Source organism: Pagrus pagrus (genome assembly GCF_965226575.1).
Source record: "Pagrus pagrus genome assembly, chromosome: 16".
NCBI lineage: Eukaryota > Metazoa > Chordata > Actinopteri > Spariformes > Sparidae > Pagrus > Pagrus pagrus.
Window position 1 is genome coordinate 14,063,506 of NC_140200.1, and position 23,164 is coordinate 14,086,669.

The 23,164-nt window shown below is 40.4% G+C and overlaps 2 protein-coding genes across 9 annotated transcripts; both read left to right on the forward strand.

Annotated features, from left to right (window-relative positions):
• The first annotated feature begins 289 nt into the window (after positions 1-289).
• On the forward strand, positions 290-16,700 carry pum2 (pumilio RNA-binding family member 2). Of its 8 annotated transcripts, none has more exons than XM_084377846.1 (23): positions 290-492; positions 1,988-2,351; positions 5,035-5,103; positions 5,875-5,980; positions 6,112-6,299; positions 6,397-6,569; positions 6,849-7,143; positions 7,230-7,323; positions 7,457-7,564; positions 7,678-7,823; positions 9,002-9,122; positions 9,346-9,486; positions 9,629-9,928; positions 10,029-10,256; positions 10,353-10,620; positions 10,757-10,886; positions 10,995-11,123; positions 11,259-11,396; positions 11,631-11,756; positions 12,063-12,134; positions 13,056-13,177; positions 13,532-13,724; positions 14,221-16,700. In XM_084377846.1, exons 2-23 carry the CDS (start codon positions 2,001-2,003, stop codon positions 14,350-14,352), a joined length of 3,630 nt encoding a protein of 1,209 aa, XP_084233972.1. In that variant the 5' UTR covers positions 290-492; positions 1,988-2,000; the 3' UTR covers positions 14,353-16,700. The 8 variants fall into 8 exon arrangements, with proteins under 8 accessions (XP_084233972.1, XP_084233970.1, XP_084233976.1 ...); XM_084377844.1 differs by having other exon boundaries at positions 291-492; positions 10,995-11,129; XM_084377850.1 differs by having other exon boundaries at positions 291-492; positions 6,208-6,299; positions 10,995-11,129.
• Positions 16,701-17,627: 927 nt separating this feature from the next.
• LOC311271522 (uncharacterized protein) lies at positions 17,628-22,205 on the forward strand. The gene is made up of 5 exons (XM_084377232.1): positions 17,628-17,755; positions 19,971-20,049; positions 21,118-21,209; positions 21,317-21,425; positions 21,515-22,205. Exons 1-5 carry the CDS (start codon positions 17,690-17,692, stop codon positions 21,676-21,678), a joined length of 510 nt encoding a protein of 169 aa, XP_084233358.1. The 5' UTR covers positions 17,628-17,689; the 3' UTR covers positions 21,679-22,205.
• The last annotated feature ends 959 nt before the right edge of the window (positions 22,206-23,164 follow it).

Below are 23,164 nucleotides of genomic sequence, written 5' to 3' on the forward strand. Positions count from 1 at the left end.
TGCATTTTGTTTGTATAACGGACTCCTGTTGTCATTAAAACACACACCCAACACCACAAACACTATATTATAAATCTTTTTTTTTTCTTTGTTCCTGAATCCACCTTTTTTTTTTTTTTTTTTTTACCGTAACACTGAATTATCAAATAATTAATAAACATTAATTCAAACTACATTTCAACACGTGATCCGCCACAGTGATGATTTAAAGTGAATAATAAGATGTCAAAGCAGATAAAACATACGTTGTGTTGCCTTCACGGTGTGTACAAAAGGTATATGTGAGGCAGAGAGACGTTCACTGACATTGTTATACGCATGTCTACGTAGTTCACGCTATTTACAGGGAGGGGGCACTAGCGTAGGCAAACTCTTAGCTGTGACTATCAAGCCTTTGCTAAATCACCGCTCTCTCTCCAAGGAAACAAAACAATATAGAAATTGGCTTGACGGCGTGCAACAAGCAGAGACCCTCTCTCGACACGACAACGCGTGAGTATCTCCTCTTTATTCCTTCACGTCGGCGGCTAAAAGATCCGCACCACGTACGATATGAACGCGGCCGCCGTGGTGCGAGTATTTCCCCTTTTGTTTAGCGGTTAAGGCCCCTCTGTTTGGGACTTGAAGGGGGGCCATGTTGTTTAGCCACTGGGTGGTTTTTTAGGTTGATGTTTTAGCTCGCACAACACCAACTTGGCAATTAGCGTCGGCTAGCTTCCCCCAACCACGCTAGCTATTTTTTTGGTGCATTTTGGTGCTCGCAGCGCACAAGCCAGTGAGGCATTTCGAGGCGAGAAAACAGTTTGTTTTCCGCACTACACGGCCCCCCCACTAGTTTACTGTAACACAATGGTAAATTGACGACTTAAACTTTGATGTCTAGCGTCGCCAACCAATAATAAACAGAGCAGGCCCGCAGCGGTTAGCATTAGCTCGTTAGCTAAGGATGTTGCTAATGCTCAACCCCCGATGTTGTAATATTAGCTAACTAGCTAAAGAGAAACATGGTCGATTTCCGCTAGTGCCACCAAATGATTTGACTTATAGAATAATGACAGTCATGCTAGATATGAACCGCTAACTCCGATCCATTAAAACCATAATTTGCGTAAATGACTACTGAAAGCCGCTGAGTTAGCTTCCTTGTTAGCAGCGGACTCGCTGGCTAGGTTAGCTAGCCAGTTTGCTGAAAGGTTTGCACGTCGGTTTGCCACAATTATCAATAATGTTGGATCTCGTTGTAGCTAGTCGCATATTTATACACGCCAGCGACAGCTCCAATCGTGGCTAAAATTTCAGTAACGTCATTTAATGACTTCGAGTTTCTTTTTAATCATTACATTATAGGTTAGCTGTTATCAACAGCTAGCTCAGACTCGGCTACCAACGTTAGCTAGCATTCTAGGTGCTGCAAGCCATCAACGATCTTGTCAGGCACTTTTTTTCATTCGTAAATTAGAAAACCACCACATTAGGCAGATGTTAACGCAAGCCACGTGAGTAAATTTGGATATTCAGGGCAACAATAACCAACGGTTCAATCTTCAACATGGGGAACAGTCATGGCATGAAATTAGCAACTCAGGAAATAGTCATGTCCCTGCGTGGAAAATGAAGTTGTGACACTCACCCATGTCGCTCGTTTTCTTGTCGGTGGAGAATTTACTTTAGTTTTACCTAAAACTGTTGGTTTGTCGCAATGATGCACACAGTAATTTACAGCCTTCATCACTTAAAAGCAGAATACAGGAGTCTGACATGTCACAATGGTGCTTCATTGACTCAGTTATTAAAAGTAACTTAAACCACTTGAGTTATTTGTGTCAGACAGCCACTGTGGTGACTACAAAGTACAGTATGATGTGCAGAATAGCAACAAAAGGGCCTGTACTAATTTTCATGTTAACAAACCACTCATGTTTGTATCTGTAAACTTGAATGATGACTATCGTTTATTGACAAAATCACGATGTCCTGTCGTCTTCAGGCTTTCCCGTGGGATGAGCGTTCCATGCAGCATCCTAGGTATGAATGACGTGGCCTGGCAGGAGACGAGAGGTGGGATGCTGCATGCAAATGGTGCTCCTGAGACCGGAGGTGTCAGAGTTCACGGTGGAGGGCCCTTAGCAACAGTTGGAGTAGCTGGACAGGCTCCCGGAGTCCCACATTTACAGGGCATGGACAGGGTTGTCAACCCCACCCCAGGTACCCCGCAGCCTCCGCTGAGTGGACGATCTCAGGATGACGCCACAGTCGGGTACTTCTTCCAGAGGCAGCCCGGAGAGCAGCTCGGAGGCTGCACACCCAGCAAGCACCGTTGGCCAACTGGAGACGCCAATCATGTTGATCAGGTAAAGTGTCCGGTGATTGTAATGTTACTAGAGCAACACCCCCGTCTTTCACAAGTCGTAGAGACGCCCATCAGACGTGTGGTTCACTCACGCTGACCCCAGAACGCAACAAAATGAGGAAACACTGAAGCTGATTTCAAGAAACTCGGCTTGATAATTGATCAGTCAATTTGTAGCTGCTCTGTAGCGTCGTGCTGCCTCAGAGTCGGTGTTTGAACGCATCATGTGAACAGTAAGACCCGTTTGTCACCACTGACATCATCTGTGTCACATGTTCAGTTGATCTATCAGGTGCCAGCCTTTCATCAATTACCATTTTCTTCTAGGCGATGTTTATTGCAGTTGGAGCAAATGAATAGAGCTGCCCGGGGGTGCAGCAGTACAAGGACGCGTCTTTACAATGACAAATGAATCTCTCATAGGAAAATGGGAGTGTGTAAGGTTTCCTGTACAAAGTGTACAAATAATTTAATAACCGCATTGAAGCAACAAAATAAAATTGTGTTATTAAGTTTATTTTGATGCTCGTTGCAGAGAAAAGACCCAAACTAAACACTGTAATAATTAAAGTCTATAATTTACTCCAGCTAGATTAATTTATATGTTAAATCAAAGGTGAGTCTGTTATTTGTTTAACCAGAGTTGGTCCTTTATGTGTTGATGCCAGTAATTAATTTGAACTCAGCCTCCCGTTAGAGCCTGAGTGGTAAAAAAAAAAATGTCGGGTGTCCTGAAACTGGACGATTTCTGAAAATATTTACATTCATGTTCAATACCAAGGGGAAAGATTGACATAACACTTATGTTAAACATTTAAGAATTTTATGAAAAGATAAATAAAACACAACCAGATAACCTTTCTCTTGGCTGGTAGCATAGAACGGACTAGTAAACATTTAATATCACCCTTTGTAAGAAACATTTTAAAAATAATGTGTGAAGTCGCTGTAGAGAGTGCAGCTGGTGCAGGTGTATCGATACTGCAGAAAATGAATATTGAGGCTGTTTCAAATGTTCAGCAATAATATAAATGGATATTTTTGACCAATAATGTTTTCTGACTGTTTTTATTTTGTAGTTGAAATGTATTTGTGTTATTTCTCATCTGGCTGGTGAGTTAAGCAGGAAGGGACCAGCTGCACCTAATATTGTAGATTATTGTTCTGTATTTGTATAGTTTAATAGTTTAAATGTTATTTTGTCATGTAGAAGTGTTGAATGTGTTGCTGAGAAGTGAACAACAAATCAACCTCTGTCCTTTTATTTATTCATACTGTTCATCCTACTTATCAACATAAAATACAAATAAAATATTGATATAAACATACATTTACATGTATATAGAGCAGGTATTCTATTTAATCAAAGCTGTATTATGTGTGTATTTATATGTATGTGTGTATTTTGGATATCGCCCCGAGCCTACTGCTCAGTGCACTAATGTTACATCTCCACGTCCCTTTTTATTATTTTCTTGTTAGTCTCCTCTGCAGAGAATAAAACGTGTGAGACCAGGCCTCTGGCGACTGCACTGGCACAGCAGGGGTGTGACTTATGCCGTGACAGTTGGCCAGACTTTTAATATCCTGTCCTACAGTATTTAACTGCCATACAGCGTTTTGTCAAACTTCAAGGTCTTACTAGTGGATATTGGAACTCCACCTTACTGGAGGATGGATAGAAAGTATTTGATAGAACATAATACAGCTTTGATTAAATACAATACTTGACATTAATACAGGTAACGCTGTAAAGGCTGGACAAACAGACTTTGTTCTGCAATAATGTTGGAAAAGTTAAAGCTATTCTTTGTTTTCTATGTAGTTGTATTGAGCCTCCACCAGACCTGACTGTTTGGTTACTGATATTTGGGCCCCTCAGCAAATAAACTCTGGTTAAAATAGCTTCTCTTTGTTCATCCCCCCCTCTCTTTACCAATCATCAGAGGGGATTTGTGAAAATTGTACATTTTTAATTTCCTTGTTTGGGGCCAGCCTTGTAATGATTGAATCGGGGAGTCACATGGCCTCTTAATCTGCCTCAATCCAATAATTGGGCAAAAGTCCCTCTTTAGTTTGAGTCCACATTTTCCATCATGTCTGAAGCCTTTTGTTCAACAGGCCGCTCTGTGTTTACATACAGTGGAGTCGGCGTGGGGTTATCACTCAGCCTGATGAAAAGAAAGATGCTATCTTTTGGCCGTCTCTTTTCTTTACCAGAGATACGATCCAGGTTCATGTTGCACTGCTGCGCTTTGCTTGTTTTCTTTTTACCCCATTAAATATTTATACGGATGTATTGCTGTATGCTAAGGATTTCCATTTGAGGTGACAAAGGCGTAACGATCAGGCCAGGGTGAAGTTTTGTTTTTTGTAGTAAGGCATCTTTACTCGTGGATTTCACTTTTTGTGAAAGTGGTCGCAGCACTACCGTGATTTTCCCTTCTGTAATGTCTCGGTGCTCGATCTGCGTGATGATTTTAATCCGTCATGTGTTGGTGACCTTTGAACATCTGGTTGTGTGAATGTCATTCTCGTCAATGTTATACTTTTGGTAATTAAATAATGGGAAGCTAATTAAGTACAATAATTGCTTATTTCAAAGCCAAATCTGATAACTGATAAATACTGAAATTGAGGAAAATATTGTGTTTACAATCCAGTTTTTCTTGCTCTCGTCTCAGGTCCGTGCTGTGGATGAAATGAACTATGACTTCCAAGCTCTTGCTTTGGAGTCGAGGGGAATGGGAGAAGTAAGTAGTTTTTGGTCCTAACATTGAGTCCTTTTCTTCGTTCTCCTACAGTAATGACTTAAGAAGAAAACACCAGCTTGTCTGGGTTTGAAAGGTGCCTTCAGACATCTTTAGTTTTCTCCTTTATATTGTACATCAGATGAAGTGAAAGAGCAGGAGACACAAACCAACTCCCTCTCATGCTTGCAAGCTTGGCAGGGTTGTGTTTTAAGATTAGTGGTCTAAATCACTTGTTTCATCAAGATACAATATTATATCAATCTATGGATAATAATATATTTGCCGATATTTTAAAGTCTGCCAGGTTACTCTTTTGACAGGTTTAAATTCAGGGGCCTGCGACTATGAGACAATATCATATCCCCGTTTTACACAGTCGGTTACAGAAGAAGCTTTCACCCCTTTCGTCCCTGCTTCTGGCCCATTTAATAACGGGTCTCAGTAACCATCCTTAATTACACCTCAGGATTGACAAAAAAGTAGTTCAGTAGTTAGTTTTGCGTATGAGCATAAGGACAAAAAACACAACAAGTTTCCTCCATGAAGGAACAAACTACAATCTCGACAGCCCCTTTTAATCTAGATTTATGTTGAAGTGAAAAATTCTCAGCTGTCTACTGTATAAAATCTGATGTTCAAACTTAAACTAACCACCATACATCTGATTTTAAATGAGATGTTGTTGATAGTGGCGTATTTCAACTATTGCATTGTGTGTAGACATGTGGTGATCTTGCAGATGCTTAGAAAATATGTGAAATTTCTTTTTAGCTTCTGCCAGCAAAGAAGCTGTGGGATTCTGATGAGTTGGCCAAGGATGGAAGGAAAGGGATGCTTCTTGGCGAAGAGTGGAGGGACAATGCATGGGGATCATCTCGTGAGTGGCTCCTTTGTTGTCTTTGTCTCCTATTTTCATGCAGCGTTTCTTTCTTCCACGTAGGGCTTTTACACAGCTATAGTTTATATACACACAACTGTTTAGATATTTGATCGCAGCTTTTCATTCAGATCATTCAGTGTCTCAGCCAATCATGGTGCAGCGGCGACCAGGCCAGAGTTTCCATGGGAATGGTGATGCCAATTCTGTGCTTTCACCTCGCTCAGAAGGTGGAGGCCTCGGGGTGAGCATGGTGGAGTACGTCCTGAGCTCCTCTCCTGGTGACAAGATGGATGGTCGCTACAGGAACGGTGGATATGTAAGTTAAGCTTCTGTATCACTTCTAACTCAAAAAGAAAGGGCTTCAAACAACCAAGGGTGGCACATATTCATACCTAATCTTTGTATGAATACAGGGTGGAGGAGATGTTGACCAAGATGGGAGAGAGAAGAACGATGCCCAAGAGAAGGTGTCCCCCTTTGAAGAGGACAAGAGCCCAGAGATGAAGGTGGGAGAGGAGAGCGATCCCACCAAAGCCAACGGAAGAGGCCTACTAAATGGCATGGACAGAGATTGCAAAGATTTTAAGTAGGTTTTTCCTTTTTTACAGTAACAAAGTAAACAGCTACATATTGTTTGATGCTTTATAACGATGGCTCTTTTTAAATAATCCTATTTCAGAGCTCCCAAAGCTATTTTAACAAGTCTCACTGAAGTTCCTCTAATGTTTGCATTTCAAAGCACAGAATCCCAAACATGATCAAAATGTCCAAATGAGCGAGTGAAGATAAAAGTAGTGGCTTCTTGTATGAGGCAAAGTTTTGTACTTAGCTTGTGCGCTGATCATTAACGTCTTTTCCTTCTCAGTCCAACCCCAGGAAGCCGTCAAGCCTCCCCTACTGAGGCTGTGGAGCGGATGGGTCCCAGTCAGACGGGTTTGGAGATGATGGGACAGCACCACCCACATGCCCTCCAACAGCACAACCCCGCTCAAAACAAGGCCCCAGCTGAGGACTTCCAGAGCCAGGAGGCCCAGAACATGGGAGGAATGGAGCAGCAAGCTGGTGTGGAGTCCCTCCAGTTCGACTATGCGGGAAATCAGATTCAGGTGGACTCATCGGGGACTCCAGTTGGATTGTTTGACTACAGCTCTCAGCAGCAGGTTTGTTTAAAACATATCTATCAAGAGCTCTAACTGTGAGTTTGCTCAACAGTTTGTAATTATTATTTTTATTTTTTTTCCCCCAGTTGTTCCAGAGATCTAATCCCCTGACCGTTCAACAACTCACTGCAGCTCAGCAGCAACAGTACGCCCTGGCTGCAGCCCAGCAGCAGCATCTTGGTAAGTCAGCTCTTTGTCTCGCTCAATGTGTCCTCTAATACAGTTTGTCTCAAATTGTCAAGTGATCTATTGCATACTCATTTGAATGAGATTTGATATGGAAATAATGAATTACATTACCGTTATTACCCAGCTGGCCTTGCTCCTGCATTTGTGCCAAACCCTTACATCATCAATGCTGCCCCCCCTGGAACCGATCCCTACACTGCTGCTGGGCTGGCAGCAGCAGCCACGCTCGCAGGTGAGCATAGAGCACATTTTCATACCCCTGAGTGTGTGCGTTTGTTTGTTTTTGAAGTGCTGCCATGATCAGATGTATTTGATGTGCGTGTAACGTCCAAATGTCTTCCTCAGGTCCTACAGTGGTTCCACCACAGTACTATGGCGTTCCTTGGGGCGTGTACCCGGCCAATCTTTTCCAGCAACAGGCTGCATCAAATGCCAATCATTCTGCTAATCAGCAAGCATCCAATCAGGGACCAGGGCCTGGCCAACCTCAGGTAGGACGGGCTGTCTATGATCTGAAAAGTGTTTTATAAAAAGCAGGGCTCATTATGACCAAGTCCAACAATTAACTTAAACTATTTCATAAAAACAACTCTGAGCTAATGTGGCCAGATGAGTTCATCACTTCATTGTGAAGAAAACTGCTTTTGTACATACAAAACCACGACGGCAGCAGAGCTGCTCATCTGAAAGACAAAACATTACAACAAAAAACACCATTGTTGAAATCTCATCAGATTGGCTTTCTGTCCCCGTTGTGTTTTAATAGACAGATTTCTGGTTGTGTGTTTGTTTAATTTTGTTTAGGTGACTTTGAAAGAGGGAATGAGTGGTAAAAGTGATTTTTACTATGACAGCCATGGGTGAAAGTTGGTTACTTGATTTCAAGTGCAGTCTCTTTCACAGCAGACATGTTGACCTGAATGTTGTGCAGATCATCAAACTGAAAAGGATCTGAACTCAGACTTTAAGAGCAGTCTGTGTCAATATGTGGTTCATTAAAATTAACTGCAAATTGACTGGAGTTCACAGTCGAGCAGCAAAGAGGAACAAGTGAGAAAACTAACGCTAGTTAAACTTGAGGTGAAGCTAATGTAACCTGATCAAACTCACCAGGATACATTCACATGATCACTTATTTTAACCTGCTTAAGGAAATGTTATATAAATAAGCCTGATTCAACTAAAGAGCCCCCTTGTTTCTAAATGTTGTTCTTCAGATTTTGTTGAACTTTACATGTCTTCATTAGAGAAGAGAACTGGGCTTCAGGATGCATTTCTGATAAACTTTCTGTATGAATGAAGAGCAGATTCTTGCTTCAAAGGCTCAATCATCTTACGCTACGAGCACACACAGTTAAACAAACACAAAATAATCCCGTTCTAAATTTAATAGAAAATTACTTGTTTGTGTGTTTTTTCAAATGAGGGGTTTCTATATTTGTCCTGCTGTGCTTGGGTTTAAAAGTGGGTGTGGCTCAGTTCACTTCAGAGTGATGTTTATGCTGCTAGGCAACTGTCAATCTAATCTGATCAAGCTGAGCCCGCTCAGTCCAGATGAAGCTCTGACTAGTTTTATTTGTTTAATGCAACATAGAAATACCTAATATTTGAAAGCATGTTTTCAGGAGCTTTTAGGTGTGACTGTATGTATCCTTACCGTTTCCTCCAGGTGATGCGTACAGGAAGCAACCAGCGACCTCTTACACCGGGTCAAGGCCAACAGAGCCAGCAAGAATCTCTAGCTGCAGCAGCTGCTGCAAACCCAGCACTGGCCTACGCAGGAATGCCTGGTAGGTAGACCACTTAACAAACTAACCAACAGCCAAACACAGTTATCTTTACTGCTTGATGTCATTTGAACAGCTCTTTGAGTATATTTTGTAGTAATGTGCACGACTTAGTGATTGGTCTGACACTAGAAACATCTACCTTGTTATTGAATTGTTTTGAATTGTTGTATATGTTGAAATCTAAAAAAAATAAAGAGTATTTTTTGTGCTCCTTATCTCTCAGGTTATCAGGTGTTGGCCCCTGCAGCCTATTATGACCAGACCGGGGCCCTGGTAATGGGCCCTGGTGCCCGAACTAGTCTAGGTGGGCCAGTCCGTCTAGTCCAGACCCCTCTCCTCATCAACCCTGCAGCAGCACAAGCTGGTAATTACTAGTCCACCTGTCCGTATACTTATCAATGTGTGGATCGACTCCTCTCTGAGCTTATTTAATTAGTACCACTCGCAGCCATTCTGACCTCGGCTCTCTTTTTATCCTTCACACTCTTCCTCTCTGCCTCCACCAGCAGCTGCGGTGTCAGCATCTGGCTCCGGTAACAACATGTCTGGTCCTCCAGCCAACGGACTGTACCGCTCAATGCCTCAACCTCAGCCCCAGCCGCAGCAGCAGCAGGCTCCCCCACCCAGCAGTGGCCTGCCCTCCAGCTCTTTCTACGGATCTGGATCAGTCCCCAACACGTCTCAGAGCAGCTCCCTTTTCTCACACACCTCTGCTGCACCACCAAGCTCCTCCCTGGGCTTCAGCAGTACTGGCGGCTCCCTTGGTGTTGGTCTGGGCTCTGCTCTTGGAGGCTTTGGCTCCTCTGGTCAGTGACTCTGCCACAAGCTACATGACGATTAAAGAAAGTGTTTATTGTAAAGGATCTGTTTACTTACACTGGTCTTTTTTCTTGTTTTTTCTTGCAGTATCCAGCTCTACCAGTAGCAGTGTATCTCGCAGGGACTCCCTGTTGGCAAGCTCTGACTTATACAAACGCGGCGGCAGCAGTTTAACCCCCATCGGCCAGCCCTTTTACAACAGCCTGGGTTATTCGTCTTCACCCAGTCCTATTGGCCTCACACCAGGTCACTCCCCACTCACTCCTCCCCCCTCTCTGCCCTCCTCTCATGGATCTTCCTCTAGCCTTCACCTAGGTAGGCCTAATATTCATGTAAATGGCGAATTCATTTTAAGGTCTGTCACTATGCTTAACAACTACAATGATCGTGGTCAACTGCCTGTCGTCCTAGGTGGCCTGACCAATGGCAGCGGGCGTTACATTTCCGCAGCGCCTGGAGCTGAGGCAAAGTACCGAAGCGCCGGCGGGACGTCCAGTCTCTTCAATTCCAGCAGCCAGCTGTTCCCTCCATCTCGACCCCGCTACAGTCGCTCCGATGTCATGCCGTCCGGACGTAGCCGCCTACTGGAGGACTTCAGGAACAATCGCTTCCCAAACCTCCAACTCCGTGATCTGCCTGGACACATGGTGGAGTTCTCTCAAGACCAGCATGGATCCAGGTGCCTCAGATGTGCTTTTTGGCATAAAAATGATACTTGATTCAGCTATTTGAACTGTAAACCTAAACACTAGGAGTGCACTGCATTGGTGTCTTAATTTTCCATCTCTACTCTTTTTCCAATCTTGTCTGCCTAGATTTATCCAGCAGAAGCTTGAAAGAGCCACTCCTGCTGAGAGGCAGATGGTGTTCGGAGAGATTCTGCAAGCAGCATACCAACTGATGACTGATGTGTTTGGGAATTACGTCATCCAAAAGTTCTTTGAGGTTGGGACTGGTTAAAGTTTGCCTTGGTGTCATTTCTGTTTTTTTAGATCAGAGACTCTTTTGTTCTGTTGCATCTGTGGAAAATGGAGTTTGTTTTGTGTCGATCAGTTTGGAAGTGCAGACCAGAAGCTGGCTTTGGCAACACGTATCCGTGGACACGTCCTGCCCCTGGCTTTGCAGATGTATGGTTGCAGGGTCATTCAGAAAGCCCTGGAGTCGATTTCCTCAGACCAGCAGGTAATTGTAAGTGAGATTTCACTTGTTTTTCACAAAGTTTCTGCTAATGATGTTGTATTGATCTTTTTAACGTCTTTTTGTCTTTAATATTCAATTTAAACACGGTAATAATTGTCCCTATTTACTTCACTTCAGAGCGACATCGTCCGAGAGCTTGATGGCCACGTCTTGAAGTGTGTCAAGGACCAGAATGGAAACCATGTGGTGCAGAAGTGTATTGAGTGTGTCCAGCCGCAGGCCCTGCAGTTCATTATTGATGCCTTCCAGGGACAGGTGGGTTTATTATTATAAGCAATAACTCAGCTGCCAGATATTCCTCTTATAATCTACATTTTAAGTTGGAGGGGATGGAGATGTTAAGTGTTTAAAAGACCTGTTCATAAATCCAAACGTTTATGTCCTCTGACCAAAACCAGGGGGGAGCTCTACAGATAAAATAATCAGTGTAATATTACCTTTTTAATCCAGTGTATCCACTTAATTTCTTATTTTTATTTCCTTTCGCAGGTGTTTGTACTCTCCACACACCCTTATGGCTGCAGAGTTATCCAAAGGATTTTGGAGCACTGCACCCAGGAGCAGACTCTGCCCATCCTGGAAGAGCTGCATCAGCACTCTGAACAGCTGGGCCAGGTGAGCACATCTGTCTCCAGTCTTGTCTCCTGTCTAAGCCCACGTTGTTTGCAGAAGTCTTTTTTTTTTTTTACGTTTGCTAGATGTGACAGATGGTTGTTGAGAAATGTGCTTGTCTCATGTATTCGCATGTCTCCTTCATGTTTGAGCATTTCATATTTTCAGCCTGTCATTGTTCCTGTGTAGTTTGTGGTCTTGCTAAGTGTAAAGTGTAAGGATGAATGTAATTGTGCTGTTAGCTGTCATTACATCTGACATATGTGATTATTTAAACATCCACCCTGCCCCCTCACTTATTCCATCTAGAAATATCAAGGCGTATCATTGGAGATGACACCCAAAACATATTATACAGTGTCCCGTGATGCACTGTTCAAGGTCAGAGCAATTTGCCTCTCTCTCGCGGATGTCCCCGTTCTCCCTTCCTCTTTCCCTTTTTTTTATCTTTTCTCTTATAAACAATCTAATTTAACATTTAGATAGTTCTCCAACTCCCAACTTCTTTTACAGGCCTTCTCCTAACCCACTGAGCCGCCTTTTTCTCACCTTCTTCCCTCTCTTGCTTTATGCCACAGAGGAAATTACAAGGCACATGCTTCCCTGCTGTCTGATGATCCCTCTCTTTTGCCTCCAGCATCTCTTGATCAATCTGTTTTTCTGTTTTCCTTCTTGATTTCCATGTAATTATTTGATAGAAGATTTCTGGGAGTTTGAAACTCTTTGGGCAACTAAAGTGTTTGTAAATCACTTCACCTTGAGTACTTTGAAGTTTAAGAGCTAAAGAATGCAGGTTCTTGGTAAAACAGATTGACAGGAAATGGATTTGAAGGCAAATACTTCTAAATTAAAGGTGGAGATTACGTTACCTACCCAACAAATTACTACTTAAAAAAAGATCAAGTCAGAGTGGTATTATTTGTTGCTTGGTCAGGTGAGTTCCTGTCTCCATCTTGTCACACTAAAACCACACCCATAACTGTCTATCACCCATTTCTGAAGGGGCAAAGATGCTATTGGTTGTGCTGTCTGGTCAGCAGCACTCCAAACCAGCAGCATCTGCTTTGTCTGACCTTCCGCAGTGATGACGTAAGGGTTATTTGTTAGACTACTGATGGGGGTGTCACTCATTCGTCTATCTATCTAGAGATGCATGATTATCTCACACCCATTAAGACCAATGGTGAAAAGTAGTGCATGAGTATCAATCAGAATAAAGGGTGTCGCACGGAGTCCTTTGTGATTAATTACTATTGCACTGGCTGTTTACCTTGAGCTCACGTCCTCCACTGCCTCCTGCAGGATCAGTACGGTAACTACGTCATTCAGCATGTTTTGGAGCACGGCAGGCCAGAGGATAAGAGCAAGATAGTCGCAGAGGTTCGTGGGAAGGTTCTCGTCCTTAGCCAACACAAATTTGCAAGGTAAGCTATGTCTTAGGCCTGCAACTAATGGTTATTTTCATTGTTGATTAGTTTCTCGATTAATTGATTGGTTGTTTGGTCTGTAAATTGTTAGAAAATTGTGAAATTCTTTGTTTCTAATGGAACATTTTCAATACACCACCCACTGGTTCATTTTTAAAACAACATTCAACAGGCCTTTTAATTATGTATCACAATTAAAACATTGACATAAAAGGAAACTGATTCAAACGCTTCTAAATGGAGATATAAAACACATCCAGCAAGACATGACCATGACCGGTGCTGCAGCTCCTTCAACTCGGTTATGAATTAATTTGTGTGATAAAAGCTTTTCTCTCTCTGTGTCCTCAGTAATGTCGTGGAGAAGTGTGTGATCCACTCCTCACGTGCAGAGAGAGCTCTGCTGATCGATGAAGTGTGCTGCCAGAAAGACGGGCCCCACAGCGCCCTGTACACCATGATGAAGGACCAGTACGCCAACTACGTTGTCCAAAGAATGATTGACATGGCAGAACCTGCTCAGCGCAAAATCATCATGCACAAGGTTGGTACACCTCTGAATCCCTGTGATCATAAAAGGATATTAAATTAGGGGGCTTTTATGAAACAGCTGGTCAGAGTTAAACCTTTGTCTTGGTGAATTCATATTTGGACTAAAGGTTTGAAGAGATAAAAACACTATACCAAATATTAAATATGACCTTTTTATTCTCCAACATCAGAACATTTTACTGACACAGACTTGATAAGACCTGTTAACCAATATTTAAGTTAAGGAGGGTTCCAGTTGGTACATCTGAGTGTTTAATGTTTGTTTGTAACTTTCTTACATGTTTAATGTAACGTTATCACGTGAAACTTGTCACATTATTACAATAAAATGTCCACATCCTAACCTGATAGTGTTTTTAATCCTCCTTGTGTGGCAGCTTAAAAAATGTCTCAACGTGTCTATCAACATTGTTGTAGATCAAGTAATCGATTAAATAAAAATCACTTAAGCTAGTTTGAATTTGCTGACCTGTCTCTCCCTTTTTCAGATCCGGCCTCACATTGCCACTTTACGCAAGTACACCTACGGGAAGCACATTCTGGCCAAGCTAGAAAAGTACTACATGAAGAGCGGATCCGAACTGGGTCCCATTGGTGGCCCCACGAACGGCCTCATGTAGTGACATCGACGTCCTCAGTCCCCTGAAGAAGTGGAGGAGTTGGAGCCCCAAACCCCCTGTTCTGTGAGAGACGCTCCTTAGCCATAGGGGTTAGCCTTTGACACCCTCTGTCGTCCCTTTTTTTGGGGGGAATTACCAAAAATAAAAAAAATAAAAAAGACAAGTCAACTTCACCTAAGAACGCTGTGACAACTGAGCCCTGCCACTCTGCCACCCCTGGTGCCGGTCCCCAGCGTGGACCCCAGGGGACGCACAGTCAGCAGGCCGACTTTTCCTGGGTAAAGCACAAGCCCATTGTTAATGATGTAATTGATGTATTTGACTGGTTTTCATATTATCTTGTACATTTAGTTTTTTACCTTGTAAATTCTCTGTAGAAAAAAAAAAACTTATACACATTTGCTGAAATTTACAATTCCTACAATTAACACCAGCAAGTGATTTTATAAGGCTAAACTGAGTGATCCTTTTTAAACAAAAGAAACAATTCCATTTGTTTTTGTAACCAGACTTATTATGTCAGCTGTTCTAATTAAGTCTAGGCAATTGAATATTATATTTATATATTATCTCATGCACAGTAAAAGTGTTTTCCCATGCCAAAGCAGCTGATGGATTAGTTTCAAATAGCACTACATAGTATGGATGGATATAAACCCCTCCGTCCACAGAGAGTACTATGTATCACGTGCCACAGTCACCCAGAGGTCTTCGAGACCGCTTTCTACGAGCTTGACTTTGGGGATTGGTGCTTCAGTCTAGGGTGGTGTTTTCCAGTGGTGGCTTTTTCTTGCCTACCTGATGTTTTCGGTACTAATTATTACAGACTGACCAACCTGAGCTGCTGCATCCTCTGAGCCCCATTCGAGCCGTCGTTCCCTCATCCAGGTGATCACTCGGAGTTTATGCAAGATAAAAGCTACCATTAACTTATAGATGCAGACAGAGCATGAGTTTGGGTTGTACAGCGGGCGTGTAACCTGGTATAATCTTAACATGAATTGACCGTAGTTGGGGGCGGGCGGGCTTTTTGTGGGGATAGTGGGGGTGGGAGTGGGCTATGTGTTGGCATGCTGTGACAGGTTTTAATCCTTGGAATGAATTTTTTTCTTTATCATGTTTTGTGTAACATCTTATCTGTCTTGTATTTTTGAGATGAACACTGCCCTAGAAAACGGTATCTTTATGTACTGAATAATCATCTCTTGCGTAGAAGTAGTTTAGCGATGTATAGCATCTTTATGTATGAGTAACTTGTTGCTTTTGGGTAGGGGGCTTTGCAGCATTGATGGGACCCCCACCGCCTGAAGGTCAGAGTAGTCGATTTAAAAAAAACTGTTGTGAAGTGGAGCTTATCCCAGCTTTGTACATCTGAGGTGAAATGAACTAGAACTAGTGGGATGAGTTGAAGAAAGGGATGCTGAAAGAACCTTTTTTATGGTTCTGTTTTTGTTTTGTTTTATAAGTTTCTTCTTTTCCTTCGGGTGGATATGCAAGTGCATTGGTGGAGGCTGGTGGGGCCATCGAAAGCTATACAATTCACCTGTAATGCTCGTAGTGATGGCTTCTTTGCTTCATATGAATAATTGTAGAATACATGTAGTATATGTGCAGTTAATAAGTGTAAGATTATTAGTTTAATTGAAAAAAAAAAATGTCTAGTCGTGGTGTTTGACAGGCCTTGCTCTAAATTTGTAGTGATGCTTTTATTTCGTCTGTACAGTTGTACATTTGTAAACGTTTATGCTGTAAATGGGATGTCTTTTACACTTTTTTGGGGAGAAAAAGGCAAAAATGTGCATTTTGATGTGTGTATATTCATCACTCCTTTCCCCTTGAATATAATGTATACAGTTTTATTTGATCAAGTGTTATTTTAAAGAAAAAAAACTTTATGGCTTCACAATCCGGCATGATTTTTGTTTTTAATCCGCTATGGGAAAGGCCAGCCTCTATTTGTACCAGAGCTGTAACATCCACTGTTGATAGTCTTTCTGATGTGTGACAGTTTAAAAAAAATAGATAAAAAAAACAAACACTCTGTACTAAAACTGAGGCTGCATTTAGTCCTCTCTGCTACCATGGAAACTTCACAGGATATGACAAGAATTATTTTTGTACAGAAGAGTGCTGTATTTTGGAACAGCTACTACCTTGTAAGCAAACGCAATGTAAAATATTGTCAATTATATAAATATGAACATATGAGTTTTGTCACACTGTCAAAGTCATGTACATTTTCAGGTGGCCTTATGTACATTTCCAGATGTTAGATGAAGAAAAAAAAAACTCATTTTTGGAAGCAGAATTGTGACTATGTATGATTAAACTGTTCTTCTAACATTTGACCAGCATTGTAGTGGTTTTTCTCATGTTTTGGTCTTTTACTTTTGTTTTTTTTAAGCTGTTTTTAGCTAATTAGGTAAAGTGAAAGTCATCCATATGGATGGTACCAAAGTAAATGCCCTACATTATCTAACCAAGTAAAAGTAAGTTTTTTATACATATATATATATATATATATATATATATATATATATATATATATATATATATATATATATATATATATATATATATATATATACTTAATAAAACAATTTTGAAATGAGCTGTTTTGGCTCTGTACTGGAGTAAAAGTGTAATTGCCTCCAAAGTACAGTCGAGTGGACGTATGCAGTAGCAGAAAACGGAAATACTTAAAATTCATTTGCATAACAAACTTTTGTTTTTAACACTTTCAAACTTTTGTAGCTTTATTCTATATATTGTATGTCTGTTGAGTTAAGAAAATGATCTGAGTTGTATTTTTCTGATAAATATTTAAGGAAGAGTGTATTTTGAACTGTGTCATCCTTCATTTAATATCTTGCAACTCAGTTTAGTTCTTGATTTCAAGAGATTTATTGAAGTTGTGTGGACCCTTGAGATTTTTGGAAGTGGTTTCAGTATCTTTCATAAGAAAAAAAAATGAAAGAGTTTACGAAGACTTATGGTGATCAGAACAGCGTCACATACAAAACACATGTAGGTGAAAACAAAGCTACATCAAAGACATGAAACAAGGATAATACATAAAACATGTACAAAACATAAAGTAAGATTAAAAATGAAATAGAAAAAAATACAATACAGTTAGACGTCATTTAAAAGAACAATGAAATAAAAAAAAAAAACAGTGTTTACTCCAGTGTTTTTGTAAACACGTCATCGGCATGAGTTATTGTTGGGCGTGGTTTGGGCAGCACCGCGGAGGCTCGAGGTTCAATCAGAGCACCTGCGAAGGTCCGTGAAGAGGAAGAGGACAAAATAAACCGGACCCCAACTCCACTGAAACATGAGGAAGCCTTTAATCACCTCGTTATTCTTTACTTTTGTGTTAATACGTCCAGTTCACACGACGGTAAGTCATTTCCAGTCTGTCACACGTACATTTTTTTTTACAGTGTAGACGTTACTCAATCTGTACTCACCTTTCTCACTTCCTGAAGTTAGCCTACGACATGTCAAGGTGTGTTTATCTACGACCTGGTTGTTTACTAACTTTTGTGTTTTTGTTCATTAATTGAAACCTGAATTAGTGTCAGGTACAGCTGCCTATAATTAATTTACAGAAGTCGAATATTTTGCATGTTAATTTGCTTCTTCATGTCTATTTTAGGTCAATAGTGGCTTCTTGCCCTCACATTTTTGTTCCCCACCTCGAGTTTCAGACAAAATACTGACTCCAGAGAGTTGTAGATATTATGAACAATGTTATAGAAAGTATCTAAAGGTGCTACCTTTATCTATAAAAGTATAGATATGATGTTAGAATATTACTTATTAAAATAATATTATAGTATTTAAAGCACCTTTCTGTCAATAAATGTACTTAAGTGTCAAAAGTAAAAGTAAACTTATATGTGTATGTACATGAATGTAAACTGTAAATATATTTTTCTGATTATCGTAATCAGTTTTTTTTTATCCAGTTGCTGATAAAATAAATCAATTTAAAAATGCACAACTTTGGTTCTGATGAAGTGTGCAATCTGTAACTAAAGTTAATAAATAAATGAATAAATGTAGTGGAGTAAGTACAGTATTTATATATATATGTAACATATATATATATATAACAACGTGAAATGGAACTACTAATGTAAAGTACAAATACTTCTAAATTATGTTTAAGTGCAGTACCTAATTACTTTCCATCACTGTATTTTGGCCAGCTGCAGGTCTGCTGCAGCCACCTCCATCTGCTGAATTCTCCTTTCCCACCACAGCAGAATGGATTTAACTCTAAAACATCGGTCCTTTTAGGACTGCAACTAACTGTTTTATTTATTTAGCATTTGTTTTGTCTAACAAATGGAAGAAAATACTCAAAAGTTGATATCACAGTTTCCCAGATACCAGGTAATGTCTTTGAATCGCTTATTTTATCTGATCAACAATGCTAAAAACCAAAACTTGAAGGGATCTTTTCCATAATGTTCCATAATAGAAATAACAATCTCAGCCTGTCGGTGATAAAAACGGGGACTTTAATGGTCGAAGTTGCCTACAAGATTATCTCTGCAACCACTGCAGCTCGTGTCATGGCTGCCGTCTGAGATGATCTATTGGACTCCAAAACATTTTATTGTTATTGTCATTTACACAAAATACAAAAAAAATACAAATACAAAATAATGCAAACAAAGAGCCCAGGTTAGAAATAATAGAATTCCCATTTAAATCTAGAACTTAATGGAAATGTTTAGTTTAGTTTAGTTCATTAGGTTCAATTACAAGTTAACAAAAGGTTTGCTGGATCCGTACTGCTTGATAGCTTGTTTCCAGCAGGAAACTTTATCGGCGCGCACAGCTGGGCAGCACAAACGCCAATATCCCTGATCCAGGAAGTACCTCAGGCACATTTTATCTTCTGGCAGGGACTTTCACAGTATAACTGTTCGTGACAGATTGTTCCTCCCTCTGAGTAATCAACAGTACTCTATCTGACAAAACAAATGTTATTATTCCTCCACCGCCCTCTAAACAATGATTTTGGAGTATCAAATATTCACTCCCAGCCTTAAAAACGTCTGTAAAACATCTAAACAACTAAAAGTCCAGTTCTCAATTTAAATGCCTCATGTGTAAGACAATATTAAACTGCAAATACAAGTTGATAAGTAGATTTTGGACTTTTTACTTGAGGAGAACTTGGCTACAGTTCTGTTCAAACACTAAACTATAAACACTCGCTCTGAACATGACGAATGCAAATGTCTAACAAAGGGTCCTGTGTTTCTGTACCGCTTTGCCAAATGGGTGGAGTGATAATACCATTTAATGCAGGCTGTATTCTCTACTCATTACACTTTATTGTTGATAACAGTGTGATCACCTGCGTCATCGTGGGTTTGTCAGCCACAGTCTGCATTGTGTGCATGCCTTTCTTCAGTGGGACTTTGTATCTGAGACATGATTCATTTCTTTATTGCCCTCTTAAAGAAAGTACCTTTACAGGCTGGATTCACCTCTTATCTGTTTTCATATCCCTGATAATAAGAAAGGAAACGGTATTGCAGTGCTGTTATTCAGCATCTTTAAACATTCATATTCCTTTTTCTCCATGATAACAGGTTTATGGCCTTCCTGAAGACTTGGAGGGATCAGGATATGACCTGGAGAGTTCTGGTTCAGGGGAGTGGTCAGAAGAAGGTAATGTTGAGTACTAAAAAGTGATTAGGTTCAGACACTGATACCAGTATCAGACATTCCTCTGATACAGACAAAAATATGTCATTTTTTGGCCCCAAAGCAGGGCCCTACTACTTCCCTGCAGTGTCCTGTACAGCTGTTTGCAACCTAAACTGGCAATAGATCAGTTTTCTGCTTCAGCGTATAATTATGGAGTAAATATTGATGGCACAATGTAATGGATACTCAATAATGAAACCCAATCACTACACAATTTTGTCTGCCACTGGGCACGTGGGCACGTGGTCACCTGGGAAAAGGAAAGGTAACTGGCGATCGTTTTGTCCTGTGTTGTTGTTGTTGTCTGCGACTCTGAGGGAAAAGGAAAGTATGTGACTTCAAGCACGTCAGCTAATTTTATTGATATGTGTTTTTTATCAGTTATGACTGTCCAACTAGATATGGCAGCCAGTCTGGTTTCATATTTGGTCTTGTTACGAAAGGTTCAATTGGAGCCAGGCCATACACCAATCATATCACATCCATACAGGGTTAGGGATATTCAGCTGTCAATAAATAAGTAAATAAATAAATAAAATGTATATTTTTTGGGTGGTACGTCGCATCGGCCGATACACAAGTTAGTTGAGGCGTCTAATTGGTATCAGAACATCTGTAGTTATGATCCACTTTACATTGTATGTCATTGTTTGCGTCATACAGTATATTTCAAGAGGTGGCACACGTTCTTTACTGAAGTCGAAGTACAGATACTTTTATAAAAACAAAAGACTGGTGAAAGTAGAAGCACTATAGCTTCTTTACTCAAGTAAAAGTAAAAAAGTACAGACTCTGAAATGTACTCAAAGTATAAAAGTAAAAAAAAGTTTCCCTCTGAAGGACGTTTCTACCGGCCATTTCTGTGCAAACCTAAATGAACCTCACGTCGTATTAATATAATTTAAAAAAAGAAATGTCTGTAATCTGCTCTGTGATTGACGACAGTGTTGCCTGGTTCAGTTTCATCCATGACGCTGTCTCTGTCGCTGCCCACCTCTGAATATGTTTCTCTTTTCTGCATCTCCCCAGGTGAAATTAAAAACATCACAGTTGACTCCAGCAGCAAAGATGTCAGAATATTTGCCGTGAATGCCGGAGGTGGAACCCAGAATACTGCCCGTGTACGGCACATGACTTCTTTTCCACAATCTCACTATTTCTTCGCCTTATAATGTGGATGACAGAGCAGGAAATAAAGTTTTGCAACTGTTCGTTCTTTCGTCTTCAGGGTTCTTCAGACCGGACCTTTGACAACTCACACTGGTCTCCAAAAGACAGCGGATTTGTCGTTATGGCGAACAGTAAGGGTTTCTTGGAGAGAAAGGAAATCCTTGCAGGTGCTTTGCAGTATAATGGTACACTACATTTAAGGGAGCGATTCACTATAAATTTGTATTCTAACTGTCAGTTGTTTTATTGTTTACAGGCGTTATTGCAGGAGGAGTCGCAGGAGTGATATTCGCAGCTGGACTGGCAGGATTATTAATCTACAAATGGCAGAAGAAATCTGATGAAGGATACGCTCTGGGTCAGCAGAGGGCTTCAGAAGATTATTACAGACACGACAGGGATGAAGTTATTGTCGTTTAGCTGTCCACACGTTTTAAAATCAATGTTTGCTCATTTCTGTACCATGGGAAATACTGTCAGTGTATTTTTGGGGGGGTGGTAAGGGCATCATGGCGAATGACAGTAATTATCTATCAATGCAAACATCTCTGCTGTTCTTCATTGATAACTTATTTATATTTATGATTAAAAAACTATTCCGTTTCTTCCGTATCTTTTACAAAGCCTACTTTGTTTGGCTTATGCCTGTTTAGACCTCCTCTCTGGGTAGTGTGAGCATACAGAAAATGCTTTATAGCCCTTTTAATGGTGGACAAATAAATAAACAATGGCTGAATACCATTTAGCTACCTCCGTTTCAGGGCCCTGATATTGTGCGTGCTTTGAATAGAACAGAGATAATTAATGTTATTAGTCACACCTTTGCATTTCCTACTGTGGCTAGTCAGAGTGTCTGCTGTGAAAAGACCTCCTGACTTTTCCCTTCTGTCCCACACAAGTGTAACGGGGCCTTTCAAAGATTCATGCATGACTAATGACCTCAATTTTTTGTTGTACCAAAATTATTTGATTCTGTTTGTTAAGTGGGGAAACCTTAGTGTTACCCTACCCTATTACAGTTGGCTAAATAATCCATAATAAATGAATAAACAAATGAAAACGATGAGGTAATGATGATCAGCTGTTGCAGTGTAGCATGTTTTATGGTCTAGATATGTGCAATGAAATATTTTTGTACTTTGTAATTGTTTATAAATGAGCTTTATCACAATTTTAACTGAGGATATCACGTACATGCTATTTGCATGCTGTAATATACTACTTACCTGTTTGTGTCATTCTTAATGCATGTATGTTTTTATTAGTCAATAATTAGGTACAATGTTATTTGGTAAAATATACCATTAACAGCATATAAAGTGAAATAATAAAAATCAGTATATCAGTATACTTGAGTGCTAAAAGTAAATTATACATATATTTACATGTATGTATATACTGTGTACCGCAGGTCGACCATTGATCAGATCCGAGGTCCAGCATTTTTGTCATTATCAGAATCAGTGTTTTGTTTTTTAAGTCTGATTGCTAAAAAAGAGAATTGGTGTAAAAATGTACTTGTTTGGCTCTGATACAGCATGTTATCTGCGAAGTAACTATTAACCACTGTGATGAATAAATGTAGCAGAGTATAGAGTACAGTATGTGCCTTCAAAATGTAGAGTGCAAGTGTAAAGTAGCAGAAAATGGAAATACTTATGTAAAGTACATGTACCTCAAAATTGTACTTGAGTAAATACACTAAGTTTACATCCCATCACTGCCTCAGACTTTGTTTTAAAAGCTAAACTCGTTTATTTACTGAAGAAGTTTCATCTAGCTTGCTTCAACCGGAGTCGAAGCCTATTGGTCGTAATTATAATTTCTTCACGGCTATTGGTTCAACTCCCTGTCAGTCAAAGTGAAGCCTCCGGGCCCCGCCTCTTCCGGCCCGTCAGAGCGTTTG